The sequence below is a fragment of the Trichoderma asperellum genome, chromosome 4 (assembly GCF_020647865.1).
Source record: "Trichoderma asperellum chromosome 4, complete sequence".
Classification (NCBI taxonomy): Eukaryota; Fungi; Ascomycota; class Sordariomycetes; order Hypocreales; family Hypocreaceae; genus Trichoderma; species Trichoderma asperellum.
In genome coordinates this window covers 5,393,950-5,413,697 of record NC_089418.1, presented here as the reverse complement: position 1 = coordinate 5,413,697, position 19,748 = coordinate 5,393,950, and the positions used below count along the sequence as shown (strand labels likewise).

General features: G+C 26.1%; 3 protein-coding genes across 3 annotated transcripts; 2 read left to right on the top strand and 1 right to left on the bottom strand.

The window, feature by feature from the left end:
- The first annotated feature begins 71 nt into the window (after positions 1 to 71).
- On the top strand, positions 72 to 2,241 carry TrAFT101_008162 (uncharacterized protein). Its single transcript, XM_024909188.2, has 4 exons — positions 72 to 1,561; positions 1,630 to 1,710; positions 1,771 to 1,890; positions 1,948 to 2,241. Exons 1-3 carry the CDS (start codon positions 121 to 123, stop codon positions 1,866 to 1,868), a joined length of 1,620 nt encoding a protein of 539 aa, XP_024754465.2. The 5' UTR covers positions 72 to 120; the 3' UTR covers positions 1,869 to 1,890; positions 1,948 to 2,241.
- Positions 2,242 to 11,638: 9,397 nt separating this feature from the next.
- TrAFT101_008161 (uncharacterized protein) lies at positions 11,639 to 11,797 on the top strand (the record flags this gene model as incomplete). Its single annotated transcript, XM_066128252.1, has 1 exon — positions 11,639 to 11,797. One exon carries the CDS (start codon positions 11,639 to 11,641, stop codon positions 11,795 to 11,797), a length of 159 nt encoding a protein of 52 aa, XP_065984369.1.
- A 413-nt stretch (positions 11,798 to 12,210) lies between these two features.
- On the bottom strand, positions 12,211 to 13,131 carry TrAFT101_008160 (uncharacterized protein). Its single transcript, XM_024901573.2, has 3 exons — positions 13,068 to 13,131; positions 12,629 to 13,011; positions 12,211 to 12,573 (listed from the first exon to the last, which is right to left on the bottom strand). Exons 2-3 carry the CDS (start codon positions 12,961 to 12,963, stop codon positions 12,342 to 12,344), a joined length of 567 nt encoding a protein of 188 aa, XP_024754467.1. The 5' UTR covers positions 12,964 to 13,011; positions 13,068 to 13,131; the 3' UTR covers positions 12,211 to 12,341.
- Between the last annotated feature and the right edge of the window lie 6,617 nt (positions 13,132 to 19,748).

The following is a 19,748-nucleotide window of genomic DNA, read 5'->3' as shown; positions in this document are numbered from 1 at the left end:
TTCGGCATCTATAGGGGAATGGATTTCATCAGCGTTTGCTTACCTTAGTTCGCAATGTCTTGTCCTTACATATATTATAAAACTGTCATCTAACGTGTTCTGTAAGAATAACCTCTTGTAATGGTTGACCTATTGCCGGCGTGGTATTCTTCAAAGACACTGCCAAAAAAAATAGAAAGAACCATGCTTCAAGATATCTTTACTTTACAGGAGTGGTCCACTCTCCAACTCATTTTTGGTCTTGCAACCGCACTTCTGCTAGCAAAATCATTTTTTAATGCCATATATGCCGAAAATTCCTTCAAATATGCCGAAAGTAAGCTTCATGGTGCTGTGGCCCCGAAATTAACTCCCTCTCATGGAATCTTTGGCTGGAGGGACCTCTCTGCGTTATTTAACCCAAAACAACTGTTTCCAATAACAACACTACCCTCTCGGCACGACATGTACGGAGACACATTTGCAACCAGGTATCTGAATAAGGAGATACTATTCACCTCAAATCCTCTCAACATAAAGGAGCTTCTAACAAATCGACATGGTTATTTTGATACTACTGAAATGCGACAACGAGGATTGTCAGAGATCAACTGGCACCCCTTTAGCAATGACCGGCACTTCGACATGCACAGGTTGGTAGTCGGCTACATTGCGAAGAATATAAAAGACCTCTCGGCCAAAATAGATCATCTTATCATTCAATCTCTTGCTGATATCTGCAACGAGTCTTTTCCAGTTTCGAAAAAGAAGGAGATTGAGATAACTGAGTTAAGCAATCAGATTGTTATACACTTTATCAACTACATGGCCTTAGGTGAAGAAAAGGAGCTCGAATTGGTTGGAAATTCCGATGCTCGACCCGCATTTATATCTCATTTTATATCTTTTTTTAGGCCATTGTTGTCTGGCCTTGGGATGACCGTGTTCATGCCTCCTTATATTGTTTCTCTTCTTTTTCCATCTATTGCCAAAAAGAAACAGATAACTCGCAAACTATTTCTATCAATGGCCGGAATGGTTGGATTACAAAATAAAGATCAAGCCACCCATAGTCTAGGTTCTACCTTCGCAAATCACTTTCAACAGGAAACCATTACGTCAGATCAGCTATTCAATTTTTACGCAGCAGCAACTCAAGGAACACTTGGGAGTATGCAAATCGGCTTAGCTCTACTTGCCCAAAATCAAGCCGCTCAGGACAAGCTTCGAAGAATTGTGCGCAGTACATTCCCTTCTACTGAGAGCATTACAGAACAAGCACTACTTCAGTGCCAGTATTTACAGTGGATTATCAACGAGGCACTACGACTTCATCCTGTCGTGTCGTTGACTACGAGAATTGCATTACGGGACTGTACTCTGCCCGCCGGAGGAGGTCCCAATCACTCGCAGCCTGTGATAGTGCGCAAAGGTCAACAGATAATCGCCTCGTATACGCACCTCCACAGGCGTCAGGACGTATGGGGCCCGGATTCTAACAATTTTGTACCAGAGAGGTGGAACGAAGAGAATTCAAAAACGTTTCTTCCATTTGCCTATGGCCCCTCCACTTGCCCAGGTTGTGAGTTTATCTGCTGAGTCAAGGAAATTAATCTTGGTCTTTTAATTCTTGGCTAATTCAACGCACAGCACGTATCGGTCGACTTACTACATCCATTTGGCTAGTACGTTTGATGCAACAATTCGACAGCATCGAATCTTGCATGAATGGTAAGATTGATATAACTTGTATAAAGAAATCATTCTGGATATTTTTTGACATGGTTTTAGAAACAGATAGCAATAGGGAGCCAAAACTTCGGATGGGTTATACTGTTACATTAACACTCAAGAAAACCCGTCTGATGTTTACACACAGGAGTAATTAAATCATCCATGTATTTACCTAGGGTGGGTTTCAACATAAACTGAGATATGAATGGTAGAATTTAATGCATACTCAAATAGGTACCGTGTGACACAGACACTACAGCAGAATAGGGATCCCGAATCCACTTTGGAATTTCCAAAATAAGGATAAGTACACTATAGCCACCTCTGTGTTATCACACATGGCTTTTAGCTAAAAATTAGTCAGGATTTACTTAACCAGCCAACTATAACACTTCGAGCTGGTAACGCAATATATCTTGTAATAATCCCTAAATCAATTATATACCAATTAACATACTCAAATGTTACTTATAGAGGAGCCGAGGCTTACAGTTATAGTATATAAGCAAAATATTATAAAACCCTAACTTACTCGAATTCTATACATTACCTTTACAGATTTATTAATATTATTACTGCTAAACATTAACCTATGTAAATTAATTAAAAAGCAAAGATAAGAATGTTCTTCAGGCTGACTTGGATTTTTAGCATGGCTAAGCAATAGGTTTTATGCCCTGGAGTTTTCTGAAATAGAAGATATACTATTACTGTAATATTAATAGCAGGCGCTGAATTGCTGCTATATTTGAAATTATTCAGGGTAATATATATTCTAATAAATAAACTGAGATTCATAAATACTTCGGTTGAATATAATACAGTAATTGTCTAACTATTGCAGACATAGAGCAATATGTTTCAAAACAACTTTAAGCAATATAACTTACAATCCATTATTGTCTTACATTGCTAAGTTATTAAGTTCTACTTGGTTAATTTGTTTTAATTAAAATGTCTTAATTAAATTATAAAATACAATTGAACTGAGACATGTATCTGCCCAATAGCCTTACTATTATAATATCAGAGTTACTAGTCTCAAGATTAAAATTATTTGTCCACATGGACTGATTCATATTATAATTAAAAGGGAGTACTTTATAATACTCTTCCAATTGCAATTTGCTATAAATACAAGCTTTTGTCCAATGTAAATCCCATATTCAATTTCTCTTCAATTACCAGATAAGGGTTTCGAACGCAAACTTAACGCCCTTCCTGTTTTCAAAAATACAATGAAAGCAAACTTATTTCTTCTTTTTGCCACAGGTGTTGCTGCTAATATAGCTAGCATACCTCAATGCGCTGTAAGTCAGTCTCCTATATTACTTGTAATAACATAGACTAAATATATTACAATTATCTAGCAATCATGCCTTAATAAAGCTGCACCTACAGTTGGTTGTTCTGCTAATAACTATGGTTGCTTGTGCAATCAAATTTCGAAAATCCAAGGGCCTGTTGTTTCATGTGTTATCTCTACCTGCAGCTCTGGCGATATTGCTATATCTACTTCCCTTATGAAACAGATATGTGGTTAAATATATAACAAGAACTTGTGACAAACCGTACACTAGATAGTTAGTATAGGGTAGATTCCCAAGGGATAAACCTAGAATAAGCTCTTCGGGTTTATGTTGGCGGATGGGTTAGAAAACCTATAGGCAATAATATTACAATAATAGTCACCAGTAGGGATTAAAAGTGCTTTTCAATCTATAGGTATAAAACTATGTTAACAACTGACTATTTAAGTTATTTAAATAAGCATAAGAAGTAAACTTATATATCCAGTTAATATCTCTGGATCGTAATAGATTAATGTTAATTCTCATCAATCTCAAGTGTGCGTCAAGATAGATCGAACATAATTTATATCGACCCATTGCTGATTGGTGCGCCGGGCCTAAGTTAATCTAACGATGCCTATCCAGTAGGCCCATAGTTACAACCATAAGAGTTAAGTCATAACACAATACTCCCCCTCTATTAATCTTATCCCCAAGACTTAATTATTTAATATATAAGTACCCACATCCTTCTTAATGAATTATTTTCCTTCTCTATATTCTTCTTCCAGTGTTTATTATATCTTACCATATCCAGAAATCAAAAGTTCCTAATTCTCAAAAGCAAAAGAAAGTTAACAAAAGTATAGCACTTACTACATCTATTCTCTCTCATCCTACTAAAATAAAGCCTTATTACTTATATAAAAAAAAAGGTACTCAATGCCTTGCCTCAGCAAAAGATTTAAGTCGCTGTTCTAAATATATAAAAAATTATAGATTTTATTATAAGGCTTTTCTTACTGCTTAGCAATTATTATAAATTTCCCATCGTTAGGATTAGTTAAATAATAAAGTTAAGGCTGCTGAAGAAGAGGCAATGCGCTTAATAGCCAAGATTGCTTATTTTTATAAGCAGCATAAAGATTAGAAAAAGAAAGTAGCATAAGCTGTTTCCCATAGTATTAATAATTTAAAGGAATTGAAGCGCATCGAGCGCAAGGAGAAGGAAGCTATAGAGGTCGCTTATTAAGCTGCCTTAGCAGCGCCTAATTCCACCGGCCTGTTCTAGTCCATTAATGTCATTAATTAATCTGCATTTAATTTAAACCCATTGCTATTTCCATCCTTAGAGACTGGTGATATCCCCGCAGGATTGCCTAAGCATTCCTCTTAAGTTCTTTTTTAAAAACCCATAAGTCTTTAAATAAGTTATACCCTTTCCATCTTACAAGGTATTTTCATTTACCTATTTCTTTATTTATTTACATATAAGTTATTTTATTAATTTTATATTCCTTTTCTTTATCTTAGACAATAATTTTATCTATAATTAGTTCGCCTGTTTCTTCATCCACTAATGCTTTTTCTAGTAATAAAATATAAAAAACAGCTGTTTTTAACTTTATATTATTAGGTAGGTCTAACTTATAGTTAACTTCTTTAATTTTCTTTAAAATTTTAAATAATCTAAGTTTTCTAAAATCCAGTTTATTACTTAATTAATTTATTTTAATATTTAGCAACTTCTTATTGCATAAGTGCTGTAGTAAGTAAGCCATGTCTCCCTTCTAAAGGGTTAGTCCTCTAATCCTTATACAGTCTGCTTATTGCTTTATGTAATCTTAAATAAACTTAAGTTATTCCTTAAGTTCTTCCTATAATTAAATTATATCTTTAGCTAAAATTTAAGTATTTTCTGTATTTAAATTATCGCAAGGTAGTCTATAGGCTTCTAGTGTAAATCTATAATTAGCGTAGAACAGTATAACTCCTATAGATTTTAAAATAAAGCTATTATATTAATTTTATACTGCAGAGAGTTTTTCTACCTAATTATCTTATATAAGGTTAATGTAGCATCATAAGTATGCCTTAATAACCTAATTTATTCTTTTTATTTAGCTATCTATTTATAAGTAGTATATAATGCTTAGCTTATAATAAATTTTAAATTTAGCTATAAGCTCTTGCTAGAACTTAAAAGCAAAAGTATTTCCTCTATTTAATATAATTTCTGCTAATAGTCTATATTCTATAAAAATATATTATATATAAAAATATATTAAATTTTTTATAGTATAGGACTTCTTATGTAGTAAAAAGTAGGCTTGCTTAAAGAGTTTGTCTACTACCATAAAAATGCTGTTATAGACTATATTAGTTAACGGTTCTTTTAACCCTAGTAAATCAGTAATATAGTTAAATATAACAATATGCCAATTCCATTTAAGAACTGAAATAGGTTGTAATTTCCTATATAGCCAATATCGTTTATCCTTTATTTTCTTATATATATTACATTTCTTAATAACCTCTTTAACTTTTTATTTAAGTCCTTTAAAACAGTAATAACATAATATATAATTATAGGTAGTTCATATACCTCAATATACTGCTGCAATTATACTATAATAAACATCTTAAATTACTTCTATCTACAATTCCTCTAGTACCCAGATTTATTCACCCCATCTTAAGAGTCCATTAATTATAGTTACTTCCTTAAGGAACTATTCTAGTTGCCAGTCCTTAATTTAATCCTTAATTTTATTAAAAATAGGATTATATTCTTCTATAATAAATAAAGTATTAATTTTAATTTATTTATAATTCCCTTAGTTATTCTTGTACAGGATTTATGCTTTAAATTTAGGAATTTCTTTAAAATGTTCTTCTTTTCGACTTAAAGCATCAGCTCTTCCATTCTCTATTCCTTTACAGTAGATAATCTTATAATTAAAGTCTATTAAAAACTTAAAATAATAAGTTTATTATATAGAGAGTCATTGCATAATTATAAAGTAAAATATATTTTAATAGTTAGTATAGACCTTAATCTTATGCTTATTTCTTAAGCAATAGTATTGCCATTCCTTAAATACTTTAATAATTACTAAGAATTCTTTATTATAAATAGAATATCTTAGCTCTAAACCATATAGTTTTCTGAAGAAGAAAGCTACTGGCTTAAGTCTTCTATCTTTATTTTATTATCTTAAGGTTCCTCTTAAAGCAAAGTTAAAAGCATCTGTTTCTATTTTAACAGACTTACTTAAGTTATATATAATAAGTATTAGTTTACTTATAATAGCATCCTTAAGCTTTTAAAATGCTAATTTTATTTTATTAATCCAGGATAGTTTTCTATTTTTTTATTTCTTCTTGCCCTTTTTATCTTCCTTAAGTTAAATAGCGTTAGTTAGGGGTTTTGCAATTTTGCTATATCCTTAGATAAATCTTTAATAATAATTAGCAAGTCCTAAGAAACTTTATAATCCTTTATAGGTTTCTAGGAGTTCCCAGTCTTAGATAGCAGCAACTTTAGTTAAATTTATTTAAACTTCCTCTAGTATAATAATATATCTAAAGAACTTAACTCATTATATATAAAATTAATATTTATTAGGGTTAATAAAGAGCTTAGCATCTTACAGTTTCTATAATACCTTATAGACATATTCCTTATGTTCTTCTAATGTTTTTAAGAAGATTAAGATATTATTAATATATACAACTATAAAGTCATTTAAGTATTCCTTAAGAATAAAGTTAATTCTCTTTTAAAATAATACTAATGCATTTATAAGTCCTTATAGCATAACTAAATATTTAAATAATCTATATTTTATTTTAAAGGCAGTTATCTATTTATATCTTTCCTTTATTCTTATAAATTTATAGGCTCCTGTAAGATCCAGGGCTGTAAACCAGTTTATGCCTTATAATCTTTCTCTAATCTTAGTAATTAATAATAAAGGTGTTTTATCTTTAATAGTTATTTCATTAAGCTATTAATAGTTAATAACTAAATAAAGCTTTCTGTTCTTTTTTAATATAAAGATAATAAAGTACCCTGCTGGAGAATTTAACACTCTAATATATCCTTTATCTAATTATATTTATAGCCATTCTTTAAGCATTTTAAGCTCTATCTTATTAAGATTATAAATCTTATAGAGTTTTAGCAAAGTTCCATCCTTAAGTACAATCTTATAATCCTATTTTAAATAAGGTAATAGTCCTTCCTTAAGTACTTACTAGTATAATTTCTTATACTTCTAATATTATTATAGTATTTTAGCTAAAGGCTCCTTTTCATTAACTTTAGCTTATTCTTTTGCTTTTACTAATACAGTATTAAGTTTAACTAGTTCTATATAATATCTAGCAATAATTCTATTAATTTATATGATTTTTGCTTTTTGTTGCTAATTGTTATATTATAGTAATACCGATGATTTTTTAAGGTTAAATCTAACTTTCTTTTATATTTCCATTTTCTTAGCCTTATCTTTCTTATTTTATTTCTTTTTCTTTAATTATGCAGGAGGTTTTGGTTATAGGTCTATAAGCATGTCTTTGCTTTCCTTGCCCCCTTCCTGGCCTAGTTATAACTTCAGGGAGATGTCTTCTTCCCAAGTTATTTCTTTTATTTTCCAGTTAATTATAGGGTTATATTTTTCTAACTATAGATGTCTTAGTAAAATATTGCAGTCTCTTAAGTTTAGTATATTAAACTTAATATCTTTAGTTTAATTAATAATTATTATAGGGAGATAATTAATCTTATGGGTGATAGTTATTTCTATATTTATACTTATAATGCTAAAGATAACTAATAGTGTCTTTTTAATAATGCATAGTATTCCAAGCCAGTCTACTAAGCTATCAGCGATTAAGTTATAATCTAAACCACTATCTACATAAATCTTAACTAGTTGCTGGTTTAAATATCCATTAATTACCAGCTTCTTTTTTAATGTTCTAATTAAGTCAATGGTAATTATATCTAAAGGGCTTTCTTATTACATCTTAAATCAATATTTCTTACATTATTAGCATTTAATTTAATTATTTTATTCTTTAATTATTCAATAATATTTCTTAATTAAGGTTTTATTCCCTTGTCCTTGATTTAAGTAGTTATTAAAGTTATAGTTTCTTTATAAGAGTTTCTAAGTTATTTAATAAAACTAGTGTTTCTTCTTGCAGTATTTTCTACAGTATTATATATTGCAGTCTAGAAAGTAGTTTATTAAGTAATTTTATACTTTAACTCTCTTTAGTTATTTACTCTGCCAATCTACTAATTTATTAAGCATATATATTTAGCAGTATATATTATTACATTCCTTTCAGTAATATTTTCTGCAATCTTTATTAAAAGCATTAAAGATATTATAAATTAAAACGCAGGTATAGGCATTCCTGAGGTCTAGTTTAATAGCCTTTATTTACTCTTATGCTTATTCCACACTTATCTTTTATAGTAAGTATTCCTTAAGATATTATTATCTTTTTTTTTATTTTTCTTCTTCTTCTACCCATACTCTTAAAACATATATGCAGTTATATTCCTTATTTAATAATTTATAGATATTGCATCTTTTACAGTCATAATTAAAGTCCTAAGAATAACAGAGGTTACATTAATATATATAAAATAGGACTAATCTATTTAACCTTTATGGTTTTTTGCAGTAGTAGTTTATATTCCATAAATAGCATTATAGGCATTTATACATTTTTCTATTAAACTTTAGGCAAGTTTCATTATATTATAGTTCCTGAAAGCCACATTAATAACATTTATTATTATTAGTATCATCGCTGTCATATACATTTTCAAAGGTAACTTTATATTTTACAAAGGGGTGTGTATCTAGAAAGGTATTAATCTACTATTAGTGTTTTTTATTAATTTTATAAAAGCTATACTTATAAATTCTTCTGGTTTTATCATAGACAATTTTATTTTCGCTAGTTTCTTCATCCAGGAGTTCCTGTTCCTATTCTTTAAAGTACTCCTTAGCTAATCTATCTTCTTCTTCAAAAAGTTCACATATAGCTTCTATATTTCATCGCCATTTACCTTCGCAACTATATTAATATCCTTCTATAGATCTACAGTTAGGGCATCCTTAGCATTTATAGTTAAGGTTTCATAAGTAGCAATTATTGCAGTTATAGTTTTCCTTCTACATTACTGCTTATTTTCTATTATACTTATAAATAATATTAATAAATCTACAGTATCTGCAGATTAATTCTATACTAAAATCTAAGTTTTTATTACTAAGTGGCTTATAAGAGGTTAAAGTATTAATTCTAACTTCCTTCCAAGATTTTATTTTTCCTAGCTTCTTTAGGTAGTATCTTAATCTATCCTTATTACTTCTGTATATAAAGCATACGTTATTATAACAGGCAGTTTAACTAAGGCTATTGTAAGGTAGTTCTATAATAGTATCTATTTAAACTTTATCAGCCTTATTATTCCATTCAGGGCTTTTTCCATTTCCTTCCTGCTTCTTTTTAAAATAGCAGTATACCTCCTTGTAGCCTAGTTTACTATAAAAATAGCATTTTCCTTTAAACTTAATTGCTTTAATAATATTAAAGTCCATTTATCCTAGTTAGGTTCTATTATCTTTTATAATATATTTTTTTCATTTCTTGCCTTAGTTTATATAATATTAAGATTTCTATTAAGAGGTTAATTAATAGCTATATTTTTCTAGTTTACATTCTTAACTTCTCTTAAAGTTATAGTTATTAATATTAATAGCCTTCTAAGTATATTTAATAAATCCAATTTTACTTTAATTTTCCTTAAATAACTTATCTTTAACTTCAGACTTAATGCTATTATAATAAACTTCTTTCTTTATTTCCTTAGTCTAGTTTACTTTAGTAAGCAGGCGTAAGAAGGTAGTAGTATGCTTAAATAAGGCTCCTTTTTATTATAGAAACCTAAGTTCTCTTTCTACTTCCCATTCTTCATTTATAGTTCTAAAGGATTTTTTTAATTAATCTTTAAAGGTTTTATAATTATTAAAAATCTTACTTATTTAAATCTTCATTTTAGTGGGTTCTTCCTTTATAGCATTATAGTCCATTAAAATAGGCCTAAACCATTTAGCAGCAGTTTCCATAAGGCAGTTGGCTGTAAAAAAGACTTGGTCTTTATTGTCTCCTAAATTAGTTAAGAAATAGCTAAAATAAGTATCTAATTCAGTAAAGAATTTATTTATCTTTAAAGTATCTCTATTAAAGTCATTAAGTCGCTTAGGCCTAAGGATTTCTCCTTTTTCCTTTTTCTTATTCTTTAGTTAATCCTCCAGCTTTTTAATTTATGTAAGGAGTAAATTAATTACAGCTTATTCTGCAGTAAGAGATAGATATTATTTATAAGTTTCCTCATCTATATAAGTAGTTCCTTGCTAACCATTGCCTGCTATATTTTTATTATTGCCTATAGGTCTAGTAACTATCTAAATAAAAGTTATTAACATATAACAAACTATATACTAAATAGTTAATATAAGGTAAATTCCCAAAGGACAAACCTAAAATAAGCTCTTTAGGTTTATATTAGCAGATAAATTAAAAAACCTATAGGCAATAATATTACAATAATAGTCACCAGTAGGGATTAAAAGTACTTTTTAATCTATAGGTATAAAACTATATTAACAACTGGCTATTTAAGTTATCTAAATAAGCATAAGAAGTAAACTTATATATTCAGTTAGTATCTCTAGATTATAATAAATCAATGTTAATTCTCATCAATCCCAAGTATGCGTCAAGATAGATCAAACATAATTTATGTCGACCCATCGCTGATTGGTGCGCCGGGCCTAAGTTAATCCGACGATGCCTACCCGGTAGGCCCATAGTTGCGACCATAAGAGTTGGGTTGTAATAGAACTTTTTGGTTAATGGAGTAATAGGCTAGTATAAAAGCCTTGTAGTAGAGAAATAGAAAAAAGAAAGAATAAAAACAGCAAGGGCATAATTAAAATATTATTTTGCTCCTTGTCTTATGGTAATTATCTTTAATTTAAAAATTATAGTTGTTATAAACAAACTATATAAAACTTTTAAAATATATAACTCTAGTAAAATCTTAGAACTAATAGCTAATTATAACCTAGGAAAGTAACTTACTTTTAAGAAAAATACTATTAAAGTAAGCCTACTATATTAAAATATTTATTTATTAATTTACTAGTTATTTAACTATAATAGTAAATTAAATATATTTAAAATTTATAAATAATATATAATAATTTAATATTTTATAACTATTATATAATTAATATATTTTATTTAAATTAATTATAGTTAAAAATAATTTTAAACTTTTAAAAAATTAATATTGAGATTAGTCAGCTGGTAGAGTATATTAAAAAGACTGCTGCCTTCCCTTTGTCTCTCTTAAAGTAACTCTTGATATCAGGAAGACAGATGGGAAGGCGCTTAGCTATATTATAAGCCATGTCGTAGCCTGGGCAAACCCCTGCCCAACTGATATTAAATACAGTAGCAATAACAAGCCTCCCCTTTGTAGAGACTTAGAGCCGGCATTAAGGGATGTATACAGCAGCGCCGCCGCGGCCGAAGTTATGGGAATGTCTATTGAACTAGAGCGGGGGATTCTTGAATACGCAATAAACCAACCCAAGGAGCTCGACTGCCTGAATGGTCCGATCATCGACGATCTTCTGACGGGAGACGAGGCCAGCAGTGCTGCATACGCCAGCCGCTCCACCAGTGAACTGTAGCGAAGAATGTTGGAAACCGTCCGGCGCCGCCTGGTCCCTGCCCACGCCATTTGTTCCCAGAACGCTCATGTAGAGCCGCCCCTTGGCAGCAGGACCGGCCAAACCCAACTATCCTTTTAAAGCTGGCCGCCGTCAAACCTCTCCAGCGCATTTACAGTAATGGTATATCGACCACATTTTTATGCTGGTTACACCACTCATTAACCGTTATCTAGCGGTAACCAGTTTCGGGAGTTAGCTCCTTCTAATATATGCTGCACCTAAGAAAATTTACCTTGGTTACAGGAATGGGAAGGTGTACGCTGGGCTTTATATGTAGGACTGAAATGCATGGCGTACATCATTTGGAAATGGATGAACGAGGGCAATTGCCGGTTCCATCTTGGCATTTTGGTGGAAGTAATGGATAGAGAAGAGAAGTAGAAGCTGAATCAGTGGACTAGTTTCGGTACACACCGCTATTAGTTCGTATTCGCGAATGGACCGGGCCCTTTGCAAATCACACTCATCCGCCGCCGGCCGTGAACATATACATTATATATATTTAATGCCACAGAGCATCATTCGGCTTGATACCCTTCTCCTTACAGTGATCGTAATACAGCTTAGCAAAGCTAAATATATCTAGTGTAAACTTCAAGCTATCATCATCGTTGAGGAATTCAATGCTACCAGTAACAGTAAACACAATGTCGGTGCTGTCCTTGACGGACAGGGTATGAATAACGCCAGGATTTTCGCATACCCAGTCTCCTGGTCGAGCAACCCAGTCGTATCTACAAATAGACCGATGAGCAAAGTCGCAATATACAAGAATTGGGATCAACATACTCCTTATAGCCCCATTCTCCTGACATGGTGATAGCAGTAACGGTTCCACGGTGTCGGTGCTTGCCCAAGCTGGCAGCCACCTTTGATCGTAGCCCGACAACGAAGGTACCGGTCCTGTTCTCCATGCGCATGGGCTTCAACTCGATAGGGCCGATCCATGGGAACCATAGAGTATCGTTCTTCTCGTTGATATAGACATCGGGGGCGCTGTATTTGTCGACAAAGGCGATCTCGGAGCGCTCGTCCTCGTTCAAGGCAGATCCATCAGTCTTGGGTCGCTCAGGGAGCTTAGAGACAGGCTCAGGAACGAGATCCGGGGTACTAGAGTGAGCCATTATGGATATGTTCGTTATGTTGTGCAGGAGGAGTGAAGGTGAGTTGGACTGAATTGTAAGAAGGTTTAAGTCAAGGGGTACTAGCACTATTGGTGCGCCCTTACCTTTGGCGACTGAATTGTAAGATAGTTGCGAAGCGTGCCACGGCCCGTTCCTCACGGATGGGGCTATGTGATTCAAAGACTACTGAGATAAAATAATGGCGGGGCTGAAGAGCGGGGGATGACTATTAATGTCAGGCGATTGGTTAAATATGCTGGCGTCGAAAAGCGTTGGCCGCGGTGCATGTTCCTAGCCTCGGCCAGGCTGCCATTTTGAGTCTTAGACTGACCTGACTCGCGACATGCTATGTGAATTGTTCTAGGGGGTTAGTTGTAAATCCGCCTGCCCACATATAAAATTCTACCCTAAATAACTAAATAATATTACTTTCAAATGCCTGTATATATTAGAATAGAAATCTTATATAAAAATAATAACTTTATTTGGTAAGAGCGGGGCCTGTTTATTATTTTAATAGTTATAAGCCCGGGAAGTTATAATTTAATAGTTTAAGCCTGTTAATTAATTTACCTGTTATTTAACTATAATAATATAATAATTACTAGTAAACTACTAATATATATAAACTATATAAAGTTAAATAATATAACTTAAAATAATTATTTTTATTAGCTAACCTTAACTTTAAAGTAAAAACTATTAGTATAAGTTAAAGTTAATATTACAACCCAATACTTAAGGTTGCAATAATAGGCCTATTGAATAAGCATAAATAAATTAACTATAACCTAGTAATTAATTATATATTACTTAATAAAATTTATTATTAAGTATATTAAATATAACTTAATAAATTTAATTATTAAGTATATTAAAGATATTTAATTAATTAAATATATAAGTTTATTTCTTATGCTTATTTAAATAATTTAAATTGCCAGTTATTAATATAGTTTTATACTTATAGATTAAAAAGTATTTTTAATTTTAATTAATAATTATTATTATAATACTATTTATTATAACCTGAAATTATAAAATATATACTTCAGATATATTATAGATTAATAGGCTAATTAAAGAAGGATTATAGCTTTAAAAGTAAGCTATTTTAAATAGATTACTATTATAAAAGTAAGCTATTATAAAAGGATTATAATTAGAATTATAAGCTTTATAAAATAATTTATTATATAAGACTGTTTATTATATTTATTAAATATAGCTTAAATAATTAATTGTTAATATAGTATTTATATAATAACTAGATTGGATTTTTATTTAAAGTTATTAGCTATATAACTAAAATTATTTATAAAACTCTTTATATTTTTTTTATTAATATAAACCTAATATTAAATATTTATTCTTTAGAAATTAGTTATTTTATATTAGGTATAAAACTAGAATATTATATAGTAATAACTTTTATTTAAAAAAATACTTTAGATTTTTTAAGTAATTAAATTATTATATTTTAAAATAATATTAAAGGTTAATTTACTTTAGAGGAGATTTTTTCTTTTATTTAAAATAATAATAAAAATATTATTATAAAAAAAACCTTTAATTAAAAGAATATAAATAATAATAAAGCTGCTAAATTAATAAAAAATATATATAAGTTAAATAAATTTTTTATAAATAAATTTAATAATAAAAAGTTTATTAAAAAAAATATAAAAGTATTTATTAAATAATAACTTTTATTTATATTTAATAATAAAACTAGTAAATTTTATTTTTTTTAAACTTAACTTAAGGCTTACTTTAAAAATTTTAAAACTACTTTTAATATAAAATATAAAAAAATTTCTTTTACAGCCTCTTGCTTTAAAAAAACTGCTTTTAAATAGTTTTACCTTATATAAAATACTTACTTTAATAACCTAAAAGAACCTTTATTAATTTAACTTTAAAAAGTTTTTAATAGCTTTAAATAATTTAAAAAAAACTTACTAAAGTATTTAAAAATATTAAAGAAATTTAAATAATTAAAAATAAATTTATAAATATTTATTAAAAAAGGAAATACTTTAATTATATTATAAAATTTAAAAACTTAGCTTTTAAAGTTAAATAAAAACAGCTTGCTTTTATTAAATAATTTTATAATAAATTTAAAAAAAGTATTAAAAAAAAAAGTTTATAATAGAAATTAAATTAAATATAATTTTATTTCTTTTATAAAAAAATATATTAAGGCTAATAATTTACTTTATAAATTTAATATAAAAAACTAAATATTATAAACCAACTATATAAAATCCCTTTAGTATATACCTCTAGGTAAACTATAGACAAGACAACCAATTAAAATAAAGGAAATATATTTTTAATAAAATATATATTTATTTATAAAATAAAACTATAACCTTAAGAAAGTATTTTTATTAAATATAATATAACTTATATAAGTAATAACTATAAAATAACTTACTATATAAAACTATTTATTATATTTATTAAATATAGCTTAAATAATTAATTATTAATATAGTATTTTTATAATAATTAAATTAAACTTTTATTTAAAGTTATTAGCTATATAACTAAAACTGCTTATAAAATCCTTTATATTTTTCTGCTAATATAAACCTAATATTAAAGGTTTATTTTTTAAAAACTAGCTACTTTATATTAAATATAGGAATAAAATATTATATATTAATAACTCTTGTTTAAAAAAATACTTTAGATTTTTTAAGTAATTTAAACTACTATAATAACTTTAGGTAACTTTAATACCTTTACCTTTAATTTTATTAAAAATATAAATAAAAATATTAACTTTATTAGTAAACTTAACTAAAATAAGCTTATTGTTAAATAACTTAAAAACTTTATTAAAAAATTATATAAAAAACAGCAGAAAGTGTTATAACCTGCCTCTTATAGTTGTAACAATAGGCCTACAGGGTAGGCCAAACCAGATTAACATAGGACTGACCTACTAATTACAATAGATTATTAGATTATTGCAATAATCCAATAATTTATAAAGCAGATTATTAATCTTATAAAATAATCTACAATAGATTATTAAAATTTATAAATAATCTAGCTTAATTAACTAAATATATAAGTTTACTTTTTATACTTACTTAAATAACTTAAATAATTAATTATTAATATAGTTTTATATTTATAAATTAAAAAGCACTTTTAATTTTTACTAATAATTATTATTATAATATTATTACCTATAGGTTTTTTAACCTATCTGCTAATATAAACCTAAAGAACTTATTTTAGGTTTATCCCTTAAGAATCTACCCTATATTAACTAACTAATATATAATTTATTATATATTAATAACTCTTATTTAAATAATTACTAGACCTATAGGTAATAATAGAAATATAGCAGGCAATAGTTAATAAAAAACTACTCCTATATATAAAGAAACTTATAAATAATATCTACCATTTACTTTAGAATAAGCAGTAATTAATTTACTCTTTATATAAATTAAAAAGCTAAAAAATTAATTAAAAAATAAAAAAAATAAAAAAAAAAAAATTATTAAGCTTAAGTAACTTAATAACTTTAATAAAGATACTTTAAAAATAAATAAATTCTTTACTAAATTAAATATTTACTTTAGCTATTTTCTAATTAATTTAAAAAACAATAAAAACCAGGTCTTCTTTATAGCTAACTACTTTATAAAAACTACTGCTAAATAATTTAAACTTATTTTAATAAACTATAATGCTATAAAAGAAAAACCTATTAAAATAAAGACTTAAATAAATAAGATTTTTAATAATTATAAAACCTTTAAAAATTAATTAAAAAAATCCTTTAAAACTATAAATAAAGAATAAAAAGTAAAAAAAAAACTTAAGTTTTTATAATAAAAAGAAGCCTTATTTAAATATACTATTATCTTTCTATACCTGCTTACTAAAGTTAATTAAACTAAAAAAACTAAAAAAGAAATCTATTATAATAGTATTAAGTTTAAAGTTAAAAATAAGTTATTTAAAGAAAATTAAAGTAAAATTAAATTTATTAAATATACTTAAAAGGCTATTAATATTAATAACTATAATTTTAAAAGAAGCTAAAAATATAAATTAAAGAAATATAGCTATTAATTAATCTTTTAATAGAAATCTTAATATTATATAAACTAAGGTAAGAAATAAAAAAAATATATTATAAAAGACAATAGAACCTAACTAAAATAAATAGACCTTAACACCATTAAGGCAATTAAATTTAAAGGAAAATGCTATTTTTATAGTAAACTAGGCTATAAAGAAGTATACTGCTACTTTAAGAAAAAGCAAGAAGGAAATAAAAAAAGCCTTAAATAAAACAATAAGGCCGATAAAGTCTAAATAAACACTATTATTAAACTACCTTATGCTAGCTTTAACTAGACTGCCTGTTATAATAACACATGCCTTATATACAAAAGCAATAAAGATAGATTAAGACACTACCTAAAGAAACCAAAGAAGGCAAAACCTTAGAAAGAAGTTAAAATTAATACTTTAAACTTCTATAAGCCACTTAATAATAAAGATTTAAATTTTAATGTAAAATTAATCTATAAATACTATAAATCTACTAATATTATTTATAAATATAATAAAAAACAAGCAGTAATTTAAAAAAAAAACTATAATTATAATAACTATTATTTATAAAATCTGAACTATAAATACTAAAGATATTTAAACTATAGATCTATAAAAGAATATTAATATAGTTATAAAAAAAATAGTAATAAAATATAAAAGCTATATATAAGCTTTTTAAAAAAGAAAATAGACTAGTTAAGGAGTACCTTAAAAAATAAAGAAAAGTATAATCTATAAAAGAACAAAAACTCTTAAATAAAAAAACTACCTTTAGAAATATATATAATAATAATAGCAATAAATATTATTAATGCAGTTCCTAGAAACTATAATATAATAAAACCTGCCTAAAGTTTAACAGGAAAATATATAAATGCCTATAATATTATTTATAAAATATAAACTACTATTATAAAAAACTATAAAAGTTAAATAAATTAGCTTTATTTTATATATATTAATATAACCTCTATTACTTTTAAAACCTTAATTATAACTGCAAAAAATATAATATTTATAATTTAATAAATAAAAAATATAACTGTATATATATTCTAAAAGTATAAGCAGAAGAAAAAGAAAAAAAAAAAAAATAATAGTATTTTAAAAAACATTTACTATAGAAGATAAATTTAAAATAAATATAAGAATAAATAAAGGCTATTAAACTAAATCTTAAAAATACCTATACCTGCGTCTTAATTTATAATATCTTTAATGCTTTTAATAAAGACTGCAGAAAATATTATTAAAAAAAATATAATAATATATACTGCTAAATATATATACTTAATAAATTAATAGATTAATAAAGCAAGTAATTAAAAAAAGTTAAAGTATAAAATTATTTAATAAATTACTTTTTAAACTATAATATATAATACTATAGAAAATACTATAAAAAAAAACATTAGTTTTATTAAATAATTTAAAAACTCTTATAAAAAAATTATAACTTTAATAATTACTTAAATAAAAAATAAAAAAATAAAACCTTAATTAAAAAATATTATTAAATAATTAAAGAATAAAATAATTAAATTAAATATTAATAATATAAAAAATATTAATTTAAAATATAGTAAAAAAGCCCTTTAAATATAATTACTATTAATATAATTAAAATATTTAAAAAAAAACTAATAATTAATAAATATTTAAACCAGCAATTAGTTAAAATCTATATAAATAGTAGTTTAAATTATAACCTAATTATCAATAGCCTAGTAAACTAGTTTAAAATATTATATATTATTAAAAAAACTTTATTAATTATCTCCAGTATTATAAACATAAATATAGGAATAACTATTACTTATAAAACTAATTATCTTTTTATAATAGTTATTAATTAAACTAAAGATATTAAGTTTAATATATTAAACCTATAAGACTATAATATTTTACTAAAACACCTATAGTTAAAAAAATATAACCCTATAATTAACTAAAAAATAAAAAAAATAACTTAAAAAAAAATATCTCCTTAAAGTTATAATTAAGCTAGAAAGGGAGTAAGGAAAATAAAAATATACTTATAGACCTATAACTAAAACCTCCTGTATAATTAAAAAAAAAAAATAAAATAAAAAAAATAAAGCTAAAAAATAAAAATATATAAAAAAGTTAAATTTAACTTTAAAAAATTATTAATATTACTATAATATAATAAATAATAATAAAAAGTAAAAATTATATAAATTAATAAAATTATTACTAGATATTATATAAAACTAGCTAAACTTAATATAGTACTAGCAAAAGTAAAAAAATAAACTAAAATAAATAAAAATAAACCTTTAGTTAAAATACTATAATAATATTAAAAATATAAAAAATTATATTAATAAGTTTTTAAAAAAAGACTACTACCTTACTTAAAATAAAATTATAAAATTATACTTAAAGATAAAGCCTTGCTAAAACTCTATAAGATTTATAATTTTAATAAAATAAAGCTTAAAATATTTAAAAAATAATTATAAATATAATTAAATAAAAAATATATTAAAGTATTAAACTCTTTAGTAAAATACTTTATTATTTTTATATTAAAAAAAAATAAAAAACTTTATTTAATTATTAACTATTAATAGCTTAATAAAATAACTATTAAAAATAAAATACCTTTACTATTAATTATTAAAATTAAAGAAAGATTATAAAGTATAAATTAATTTATAGCC

Coding starts and splice junctions, on each gene's coding strand:
- TrAFT101_008162 (XM_024909188.2), top strand. CDS start 121: ATGGTTGACCTATTGCCGGCGTGGTATTCTTCAAAGACACTGCCAAAA. Junction 1,562..1,629: donor CCCCTCCACTTGCCCAGGTT/GTGAGTTTATCT, acceptor TTCAACGCACAG/CACGTATCGGTCGACTTACT. Junction 1,711..1,770: donor CATCGAATCTTGCATGAATG/GTAAGATTGATA, acceptor ACATGGTTTTAG/AAACAGATAGCAATAGGGAG.
- TrAFT101_008160 (XM_024901573.2), bottom strand. CDS start 12,963: ATGGCTCACTCTAGTACCCCGGATCTCGTTCCTGAGCCTGTCTCTAAG. Junction 12,574..12,628: donor GGAGAATGGGGCTATAAGGA/GTATGTTGATCC, acceptor GTCTATTTGTAG/ATACGACTGGGTTGCTCGAC.